Source organism: Quercus robur, chromosome 5, assembly GCF_932294415.1.
Source record: "Quercus robur chromosome 5, dhQueRobu3.1, whole genome shotgun sequence".
Taxonomy (NCBI): Eukaryota; Viridiplantae; Streptophyta; class Magnoliopsida; order Fagales; family Fagaceae; genus Quercus; species Quercus robur.
The window spans coordinates 35,402,299-35,414,145 of NC_065538.1; the positions used below are offsets into that span (position 1 = coordinate 35,402,299).

The following is an 11,847-nucleotide window of genomic DNA, read 5'->3' on the forward strand; positions in this document are numbered from 1 at the left end:
ATAGCTTGAGTCTTCACACTCTCTCTCACTATCACACAACCCTTACAATAAATTCCCACAACAAATACAGGGTACAAAAGATTGAACAAAATTACAATCAGATTTGGCACGGAATAAAAGCCAACACAAAACAAATTTGTAAATCACAACTTTATTATCATATCATTTTTTTTTCTTAATTAACAATGGAGTATATTTTTTTATCCCCAGCCAAACACCTTGAGAAAAAGTTATAATATCTTTTATCCTTCCACTTTTCCATCCCAACTAAACAAACCCTTAATTAGGTTGACGAGAAAGACTATTAGCTATTTCGCAACCTTTTTTTTTTCAATAAGTGTTTCAAGCAATGTAAAATTTCATATGACACCATATATTTCATAATGTAGAGTCAAACTAATATGTTGATAGGTTTAAGGGGTAGTCAATGGCATGATCCAATTATTTATATGGAGAGAATCCTTTTACAAGAGAACTTGGGTTTGATTACCCTTGTCTTCATTTATTGTAAGAAAAAACACACACATATAATTAGATGGTTAATTACACCTTACAATTGGACAATTATGTGAGTCAATCAAGCTAAAAAGGTGTCAAAAATCCCGTGGATCAACAAAAATAACAGATGAATTAGAGGATTGGGATTTGATCCAATCAGCTGTGTCACATTTTTCACTAGAATCTGCTAGCTTCTTAATGCACCACAGATCCTCAGCCCATGAAAATCTCTTCCAATGTGGGATGGCCTCCCTAACCGGGTCCCACTGGCCCACCTCTGCGACCACAGCCCCACATCCAACCTCATCTCTAGCCAAATTATGTGCAAATGCACATAGAGACTTCATGAGACTGCGAGCAGTACGTTTTGTTTGACCTTCCATGTGCAAACCATACAAAGTGTAAACCCCAAATTGTCTAAAAACATCAGGAAATGAAGGTAACCTTAGCCATGGCATACATGCATCCACCAACCTAGTTCCCATGCAACACAAGTACGTTAACTTTGACACACCCATCACTTGTAACTTGAACACTTCCTTAGTGTTCCACACACTTAGAATTGCGAAGCTTGGTGGGAGAATACCTGTTTTTGGATCCCACTTAAGGAAGGAATTCTTGGGGAGAGCCATGAATGTGCCCAAATTGAGCTTGTTACTTAAAATATTGTCTATATCTTTAGGGAAGAATTCTGAATTGGCAAAGGTTCGATGATAAATTGACTCAGCAAGTTGTGGGGTGAGTTTAACGATTGCAATGCTCGAGCCAATTGGCTTGTGATGAGCATGAACAGGCTGTACCAACATGGTAGGAGTTCGAAATTTCATGTATGAACATTTTTGGGTAAATAAATTAATGGAGGCCTCGTTGGTGTAATCGGTGGCCATGTATGCATATTCTGCGCCCTTTTCCTTGCACCATTCTTCTAACTTCTGAACCAGTTTTGTGCCAATTCCAAGCCTCCTGCAAGCCAAGTTTCAAAGAATTCAGAATTAATATTTGTGGTTGAAATATGATGGTTATCTCTTCGAATCTTCTAAAGTGGAATTTGACTTTAAAATAGGTTATAAACCATTAAACCATTATTCTTGGTCGACCAAGGACCCAAATTAAGCACCTAACACCAGGAAAAAAAACTAAAGTACCTAAAGCTATAGTGATGACAAAATAAAAACATAAAGAAACGAATAATTGTGAGGTACTTTATAAAGTGACTGTTATTCGGAAAAAGTAAGGAAGATTTTAGAAGATACAATAACATGGCAGACTACAAAAGTAACAATTCGTGGCCTGTATCATATCCAAGGGATGCTTTACCTAGTGACATCTATCACTCTAATTAAATGTCGAAGAAAATTTTAGTTAAGTTATAAGGATAAGTCTAAAAGTTTGATAAACTCGTTTACATAAGGTAAAGCCGACGGTCCTAATGAACTTGTCAGCCTTACTTATGCATTCATAGACATAAATGACAATTCCACCTCAAGGCCGATGGCTGCACCTTGAAGTCAATGACACCTGAATATGATGACCAGAATGCATAGACGAGATAAGAAGCTGATGGAAGGAAGCTGAAGGGGATAAGTAAACCTTTGACAGGTTTGACATGGCCATGTTTGGTCTCCACGCATGAGTATATAAGGAAAAATCTTATGCCTCACGATTAACCATAATCAAGAGGATTCTTACAAGGAAAGGATCTCGCAAAATATGCGTATTAATGAAGATCTTCCCTACAAGGAAAGGCCATCTATGCCAAGGAACATATGTCAACTCTATGCTACTATAAAAATCTCAAAACCCTCACACACCAAGGTACACATAATTTACCCCAATTCTGACACTCTAGAGTTATGAAAGTTCTCTAACTTGACCTTCGGAGGGTATTTGGCCGATACCACATTGATACTCTCTGCAAGGCCTTCTTTGCTTTTGTTTCGCAAGTGTTGTCTCAAGCACGTACATGAGGACTGTGTGACTTATTGACGATTTTTGACATTATCATTAAGAAATGCCAGTGCAACATATAGCCTTCTCTTTATTTGTGTTTTTTTTAAAAGATAATAATCATAATAAAAAATAAAAATGAGATAGCGACCGGCATGGATCCAATACTTGTGTGAACTGAATCTGTTAAAATTTTAACATGTGTCAAATAAATGTCACATGTCCAATGCCAAACCCTTGCTCAGATAAACACCAAATAACACACGTATTTACTTCCTATGTAGAGAAAGTATATCTTATTATGGGTGTATTTATCCTTTCCCTCATAACTGAGTGAGACCCACCAGCTGCAAGGGAGAGGATACAAATACCAGGGATACGGACCATTGTAGGTGAAGCAAGCAATCTAGCACAAGTTTATATATAATAAATAAATAAAGCAATCTAGTACAAGTTTCATAAAAAGAAAAAAGAAAAAAAAAAAAAAAAAGGCACTCTAGGACAAGTACAAACAAGAGGAGAATGGGAATTTGAAGTACGCATGAGTGAAACGCTAGCCAGCTGCCTTTTCATCTGTCCTTTATTTTATTTTTTCCTCTCTTGGTTGATTAATACTCTCGTTTATTGGATGACTAAAGTTACGCATAATAATTTTCGCATTAAAAAAATATTAACAAGTTTTTTTTGGTTTTTATTCCGTCATTTTATTTTATTTTATTTTCTTATAATTTAGTAGTTATAATAAAGATGAATAACTTGAATTTTGGATGTTTTGGAAATACAAGAAGTGAAAGCAAATTAAGGTATAATACTTTGGACAATTTTATTATTTGTCATTAACAATTTTTCACCTTAGAAATTGCGAAATTTTTTTGTAAAAATAATTGTGACTCTAAATTTCTTGTTCCATGATACAAGGAGCATTGCGTCCTCTTTATAATCGAATCAAATCCTTTCTTTATTTCTTTTATTTGCTTTCCTTTTTATTATGGGGGTGGGAATGGGACTAGAATCAAATAAGAAAGCAAAAGATGTAAGAGAGAAAGAGAGTGAAGAACCTGTGCGTGAGAGAGACCCGTAGTCCCAGAATATAAGCCAACTTTACATAAATTGAATTCCCCCTCGTCACAGTTTTTATACACCCTCTTATTACCCCCACAATCTCTCCCTCTCCATATTCCGCAACCTGTACACATCATATTTAAAACGTATAATAAAAAAAATAAAACTAAAACTAAAATCTCACAAACCTAGCTAGCTATCATAATTTCTGTTTAAAACAATGATGATTTTATTCACATATACTAAGCATCAAAGTAAGTTTCAAACACAATACTATTTTGAATAAATTGGGCAAATTGGTCACGTCCCCAAGAACATCATTCCATAATGATTATTTCTTATAATCATACTAGAACACTAATGGAATAATTATTCAATTAATAATATTAAAAAAAAAATTACCAGCATGATGTGTAGTGGGACGTGACGGGCACGGCATAAGGGGTCGCCCATTAGGTCAGTGAAAAGTGAAGGCTTCCCCTGCTGCTGCTGCCCTACTTCACACTGTCTCTCAAGCTCTTCCACTGCCAACTTCTCTCTCTCTTCATACTCTCTCACTACAACCACCTTCTTCTCTGCTGTTTCAACCCTGCAGGCCTGTTTTGGCAAGTACTCGGCGGCTACCTTCACTGACATGTTAGAGATAATATGATACACAGTACAACTCAAATGAAATGTGTAGATATAATAGAGTGGAATATTAATTATCTTGTTTTGTTTGTGATATTGTGCTATGAGCTACATCAATATATATATATATATATATATATATATATATATAATCGCGTGGGGGAGGATATGCTGACATGGAGAGATTCCTCCAGTTTCAGTGGACTTTCTTTTAATTTCTAGCAGTACTGTCACACTAATCATATCATGTTACACATTCTCTCCATGCATGTATTTGAATATATAAGCCCAAAAGATCCCCATCAAAAAATAAATAAATAAATAAGCCCAAAAGATGAATATACCCTTTTCAATCTTATTCATCTGTGATCGGGACCAGAATACTAGATATTATTTCAATTATTGCTTGGATTCATCAAGCTACGTGGTGTCTATATATCGAAAAAACCAAGGAAAAAAAAAAAGGACAAAAAAAAATTGGTGTATAGTCTAAACATGTGTAGTGTCGTTTGAGCTTGTAGTAATGGGCATATATAATGATGGGAATAGTGACAGTAGTAGCTCTGTATTTTAGTGGTTCTCTGTGGTCGAAATTATATTACAATAGTCCTGTAGCAATCACTAGGAAAAAAAAAAAAAAAAAAAAAAAAAAAAAAAAAAAAAAAAAAAAAAGACTAAAATACAATTTTAACCTTAAAAATTTGGGTTTTTTTTTTTTTTTTTTTTTTTTTTTTTTTTTTTTTTTTTCATTTTGGATATTTAAGTTACAAAATTTTAATTTTTACCTTTATGTTTGATTCGTTCGTATATTTTCCTTTCACATTTTAAGATTTTCATTTTGAGATGTTTGATTTAATTTTTTGTCTGACTCTTTACATTTCAAATATTCATTTTTATTAAAGGCCAAATAGAAAATTAAATAAAATATGAACAACCTAAATAAAAACTGAATTAAACATTAAGGACTAAAATAAATATTTTAAAAAGGGAAAAATGAAAATAACCTCAAATTTTGAGGACTAAAAATATACTCTAGTTTAATGTGGGTGTGCTTTATCAACTATAATTTGTTATATATATATATATATATATATATATATAGTGAAAAATAGACATAGTTATTGTAATTGATGAAATATAAAATAAGCACCGTTAGTTGAGGGTTGATTAATACAATGCGTAATATATGTGTCTGTATAGTTCGTTATTATGATTAATTAAGAAGTGACAATTGTTATCTCAAAAAAGAAGTGACAATTATTTTGTCACCAAGAAGCCGAGTCATCTATAAAAAATCCATTGCCGAGAAAAGTAAACTAATTAATATGTTAACCCCACATGATGATGGCACTCTTTAATTATAAAACTCAGAGAGTAATAGTACGAATAATTGGTTAGTTTGATGACTTCAATAATATGATTTCAGCAATCTTCTAGTATTAAATGAATACAATTGAAAATTTCAACAAACTATATAAATTAAGTGTGTCATGCTAACGAGTGCGGTTAACAATCCATTTTAGGAAAGTTTTGACACCACTTTTATGAGAAATGAAAAAAGTTGTCAAAATATTAATTACTTTTTTTTCCTCCATGAAAACTTTCTTTAAATGGATTGTTAACTAATGCTCTAAGAGCATTCATTAGCATTTCCCTAAAATTGAAAAAAAGGAAAGTGAACTAAAAGTCTAAAACACAAGGCCGGATACAGTTATTTAATTGAGCTGAAATTAAATTCACTTTTCACCTCAGTATGACACCCACAATCATGTTGCCATGTGTGCTAAGAGATGAGCTCAAATGTAAGTAACTTTTTTTTTAGAATAAAATGTAAACTAAATTCCTTAATCTTCATATATGTATATTACTTTCTCTTTACCAATTATTGAGGTAGATGGGGTGGCACACCACCGTTATTGGTGAACATGTGGTCCTGTGAGGATTATGATTACTATATATATATATATATATATATATATATATATTAATTATGGTTTTCTATAAGTTTGTTCGTTTATCTTTACAAGAATTAATTGTGCTTGTGTAATAAAAGAACAAGTTTACAATTGTTCAATTAAGACCCTATATAGAATCTTCCTTAATTATAATCCTAATTAATTAAGCTGATTTACCTCGTTAATTAATTTAATTGGAATGACGTTTGCCATTTAAATGTGGGACATGATTATTAATTGATGATGATGCAATAACGCGCACTTGAACCTACCTTCGAATTTGGGGATTATTTTTCTTACCCCAATAAAAAATTCTACATACTACAAATGTTACAGAGTAATTTTTGAAGACCAAAAAGGCCCGTAATTCGCTACAATAGGAATATTATGGGCCACTTTGGCACCAATGTGATGAGCATATATCATTTCAGCAAAAATAAGAGATGAGCACATATCATTATCACACTTCAGAAAAATTTGAAAGATAAGGATGAAAAATTAATGTGCTTGCATTATTTACGATCAAGATGATCCTTTTTTTCTAACTTGGGATCCCATGGTATATATGTGTATTCTTCTTATCCTAATAACTAGTGAATATATGGATAATAGCCCATGACCACAGTATAATGCAATAGGTCTAAATCATGTTTTTTTTTAGAGAGTTTTAATTCATGGCATCCATTCCTAATAATAGTTTTTTATCATCATAGTAAGACACTAATTTCTCAAAAAAATTAATTAAGACAATAATAGGTTTTTTATCCTTTTTCTTTTCTTTTTTTCTAACTTGAGATCCCAAGGTACGTATGTGTATTCTTCTTATCCTATTAACTAGTGAATATATGGATAATAACCCATGACCACAATGTAATGCTATAGGTCTAAATCATGTTGGTTCTTAATAATGCTCTCCAGCTAACGAAGATATAGCAAAATAAACCATAGGAGCGAACAAAACATAAATAAATAAATATATATATATATATATATATATATCACTACAAGAAAAAAGACTTAATAATACAACCAAAAAAGTTCATTACAATAACAACTAATATTGTTGTAATAAGGTGTTATTGCAACGACAAAAAAGTCGATGCAAGCCGTTGTAATAAAGTCCAAGGAAATAGGATTATGCAATGTTAGATTTTCGTTGCAATAAATTCCACATATTGCAACAATTTACTTTGAAAATCTCATTGCAATAGGTTGATTTCTTTTATTAAAAATAAATAATAATTAAAAATAAATTTAAAAATAAATAAATAATTTTTTAAATAATAATTTTTCCATTAACCTGTTTTGCAATTCAAAAACCATATCTAGGAACTACGTTAACAAATCAAAGATACACATAAAAGATAAAAAAATTTCGAAATATGGCATTTCGATGCATGTCAAAAAGCATGAATATATACACAACTTGTTGAGTTTTGTAAGGTTGAATTTATTCAACCATCTAATTGGCTTTATTCCATGCCAAATTTGCTTGTAATTCAGCATTTAGTAACCCTGTATTTAGGTGGGATTGTTGTAAGGGTAGTGAGTGAGATAGAGTGAAGTTTGCTCAAGAGTGTGCAAGAAAACAGAGTGTCGCGGCTGGGACTCGCGGGTGGACTCGCGGCTTCAACCCGCCAGAAGATGCACACGTGCCAAGCATGCTGGAAGATGAACAGTCATGCTAGCTGGAGCACTACAGGACAAAACAGGACAACTGGCCATACGGTTAACTCGCGACTGGATCTCGCGACTTGGTCAAGCCGCGAGGTCAAGCCGCGAGCCACCCCTGTTTTGGAAAAACCTGACGTTTCGCATTCCTCTTCATTCCAGTATAAATACCCTTTTAACCCACGATTGAAAGAGAGCTTCCAGAGAGAATTTTGAGAGAGAAACCCTAAAGAAAAACCAGATTGTTTCACCCACAATCTCTACCTTAGAGTCTCATCAAATTCCCTCACTCTCTTCCTCTCCATTGTCAAATCCTTGAGAGGCATTATACCAAACCTGGTTCTCACCATTATCATCTCTGTGAGACAGACGTTTGGAGTTCTGGGAAGCAGTTAGGAAGGAGCCAATCTTCATTGGTTGATGCTACGGTGTAGTAGCGGAATCCGGAAAGCTAGAAAAGAAAAAGGTTCGGCGCAACCTCGTTGGAGCAAGAAGCTTGGAGGGCTTAGGTGCATTGGGTAGATTAGGCTTGGAGGGTCTATTGCTGTCCTTGTATCCCAACTGTATTTTCTAGTGGATTGATTACCGCTTGGAGGGCGGCGGAGAGGTTTTTCGCCGAGGTCTTCGGTTTCCTCTTCGATAACACATCTGGTGTTATCTCTGTGTTTGCATCTTCCTTCCTCTCTATCTCTGCCTTTACATTATCTGCTGTGGTTTATTTTGTTGTGGCTTAGATAGTTGTTTAACCAATTCCATATTATAGCATATGTTAAGTTTCCGCACACTAGTTGTTTAACATATTGCTTGTGTTGATTAAGTTGGTTTTTGGGGGTCTAAACGTTCAAAAGTGTTTTTGTACACGTTTTTGAACTTTCAATTGGTATCAGAGCGGGTACACAGCTGTTTGGTTTCATTACCATTGTGTGATCCTTGACTCCCTTTCTTTTTGAGATGGATAGGTCTCAATCCCTTAATGCACCTCCATATTTTGATGGAAGTAATTATGCTTTTTGGAAGGTTCGTATGAGAGCTTTTTTATGCTCTATTGATGAATCCGTGTGGGATGCTGTTGAGATTGGTTGGACCAAACCTGAGGCAGCCAAATCCACATGGGATAAGGCAGCACTTGCTGCATCTAATGCTAACAGTAAAGCACTAAATGCTATTTTCTGTGGTGTGTCTCCAGATGAATTTCACAGGATTTCTCACATTACCATTGCCAAAGATGCATGGGAGATTCTGGAAACAACTTATGAAGGCACGAAGAAAGTAAAAGATACCAAGTTACAAATGCTGACCACTCGGTTTGAGGAGCTCAAGATGAGTGAGGATGAGTCTTTCGACTCTTTCTATGGGAAGTTAAATGAAGTGGTTGTCAGTAAGTTTAACTTGGAAGAGAAGATGGAGGACTCAAAGATTGTAAGGAAGATCCTTCGATCATTGCCGGAAAGCTTCCGTGCTAAAGTGACAGCCATTGAAGAGAGTAAGGATCTTGACGACATCAGAGTACAGGAGCTGGTCGGTTCTCTGCAGACTTATGAGATGTCGCTGCCCAATCAACGGAAGAGCAAATCCCTTGCTCTCAAGACCACTAATGAGAAGGTGGAAGATCAAGGCTCATCGGGAGAAGATATGGTGGACAAGGATGTAGCCTATCTTGTTAAAAATTTCAAGAAGTTTTTGAAATTCAAAAACAATGGAAAATTTGATGATAAGAGAAAATTCCAAAATTCTGGAAGGGAGAAGAGGGATTTCAAAAGGAAAGATGGAAAAGAATCCCAATCCACACAAGGTGTCACTTGTTTTGAATGCAACGGGCATGGACACTTCAAGAAGGAATGTCCTAATTATTTGAAATCGAAAGGCAAGGTGTATGCCACGACTTTGAGTGATTCAGACTCGTCCGACTCAGAATCTGAAGAGAGCTGTGATGGAGAAGGGAACTATTCAGCTTTCATGACTATTGCTCATGTTGAGTCTTCGGATGAATTGAATTTGCTTGTTCAAGACCTTGGAGAACATAGTAATGATGACTCACTAGGAATTGTTGAAGAGTCAGAAGCTGAAGAAGAAGGAAACACAGCAACTCTTCAAGAGAATTATAACTCACTCTTGGAGAAGTCGGGTGAATACACAAGGGTAGCCAAGGCTGCTGTGAGAAAGATAAAGAAGGCTGAGGAGGACTACAAAAGTCTCCTAATCCGGTATAGGGAGGCCAAATGCGAGATTGAAACTCTGAATGGTGAGCTGTCCGAAGCTTACACTAAAGTGAGATTTCTTGAGAATGAGGTTGTTCAAGCAAATGCAAAAATAGAGAGGGTCACCACCAAGAAGCTAGACGATGTTATATCTTCTCAAAAGAGCTTCTCAGACAAATCCGGACTGGGATATACCGGAGGAAGTAGTTCAACTGGAAATGTCACCAAAGAAGTGAAGTTTGTCAAAGCCAAAGATCCAGTTGTAGCTGACCCTACTGGTGTGAAGCTTGAGGTGGAGGAGAAAAAGAATGTGGTGGACCAACGGATGCTGAATCATCGTAATCAGTCTGTGGGCAGGTCTGAATCTCGTGCTAAGTCACGTCCTCGACCACAAAGAGGTCCTAGAGGAATGTATGTGTGCCATTATTGCGGACTTCAAGGGCACACTCGACCAAATTGCCAAAAGCTGAGAGCAAAGAACAGTGCTACTCCTCAAAGGTCAGGAGGACCAAGAATTGATAGGAGAACTTGGGCAGGGGATCAATCTAGAGAGCAAAATGGAGATCCCAGAATGATGAACGTGATGAAGATGATTGGTGCATTCACCAACTGCTTGGAAAGCTTCTCACGAAGGTTTGAAAGCCCTAACTCCCGTACCCAATCCTTTAAGGAAATCACCTCAAACGCAAGTGACGTGTGGGTGAAAAGGGGTACTCATGCATAAGCATTACAACATGTCCATGCATTAATACTTCCTATGCCTTGTGACTATGTTTGTTTGGTATGCTTGTTGTGTTTGTTCTTGGCTGTTTGTTTATTCTTCTTGTGAATATTTCTTAATTGTGTTTTATCAATCTTTTTGTTTCTTGAGTCAAAAATCCAAAAATTACATAAAAATTTGAAAATCAAAAAGCTTGATTGACTTTGTTGAGTTTTGTCTCAAAACTTATTTTGCCTTGTACCTTTGTGCTAATGGCTTTGTGCATTTTCGAGCATTGCTTGTTTTCATGCACTCATATCACTATGGGAAAAATCTTGAAATCTATGTGATTGTTGTAAATAGATCTTCAAACTTGTCATGAATGATTAGTGAATGGTTATGTTGATCTTGAAACATGCATAGACTTGTGTCTATATCTCTTCCCACTTTTTATTTTTTTTGCTAAAAAGAGCTCACCAAATGTAAATCTCCAAATGAAAAGAGATATTGAGCTGCAAAAGCCTGTCGCACATTCTAGTATTTGACTAGGAAAAAGGGTAAGCGACCTTATATTAAAAGTGAAATTTCATTCAAAAAGGCCAAAGGCCTGTTCTTCAAAGAAAAATGTTATATATCCCTCTCACAATGAGAGATGATTGCCTCAAAAGATCAAATGTTATGGCTGAAAGTGGAGTCAAATGAAAAGCTCCAAGTTATGTTATCAAGTTATGTGGGAGGTCATATATTCATATTTCTATAATTGAGATTGGTCACATGATCTAGTGCTAATTGTGTATGCCTTGGTTGAATTGATCATTGAAGCTTCACATTAGACAAAGGACTATTTCATTGTTGATATCCACACACAACACACAAGTTTATGTTCGATAAATGCCATATTCATTTGTGTGATTGTACTTGATAAAATGTGTTTTCACATGCTCAATCTTTGTTAATTCAAGCACAAAAAGATTTTTAAGTGTTTTAGGTGTTTTTGGAAAGTATTTTGTTGGAAAAATCTGAAAATTTCAAAAATACAGTTTTGCCCTGTTTTGGCGGCTCAGTCGCGGGTGTGTCAAGTCGCGAGACTCAGTCGCATCTTCGCTGGTCAGTTTTGGCGACTTGTTCGCGAGTGGAAGGTCCAGTCGCGAGATTCACTCAGAGATTTTCGCGGCTCAGCTCGCGA

General features: G+C 35.3%; 1 protein-coding gene across 1 annotated transcript; it reads right to left on the reverse strand.

Moving 5' to 3' along the window:
• Positions 1-312: 312 nt before the first annotated feature.
• Positions 313-4,228, reverse strand: LOC126725852 (probable N-acetyltransferase HLS1). Its single transcript, XM_050430836.1, has 3 exons — positions 3,910-4,228; positions 3,504-3,631; positions 313-1,461 (listed from the first exon to the last, which is right to left on the reverse strand). Exons 1-3 carry the CDS (start codon positions 4,141-4,143, stop codon positions 594-596), a joined length of 1,230 nt encoding a protein of 409 aa, XP_050286793.1. The 5' UTR covers positions 4,144-4,228; the 3' UTR covers positions 313-593.
• Between the last annotated feature and the right edge of the window lie 7,619 nt (positions 4,229-11,847).

Bases quoted from the DNA above. Each gene is read 5' to 3' on its own strand.
- LOC126725852 (XM_050430836.1), bottom strand. From the start codon at position 4,143: ATGTCAGTGAAGGTAGCCGCCGAGTACTTGCCAAAACAGGCCTGCAGG. The intron at 3,632-3,909 runs GTAATTTTTTTT...TGATGTGTACAG, and splicing joins TCCCACTACACATCATGCTG to GTTGCGGAATATGGAGAGGG. The intron at 1,462-3,503 runs GTTCTTCACTCT...CTTGGCTTGCAG, and splicing joins CGGGTCTCTCTCACGCACAG to GAGGCTTGGAATTGGCACAA.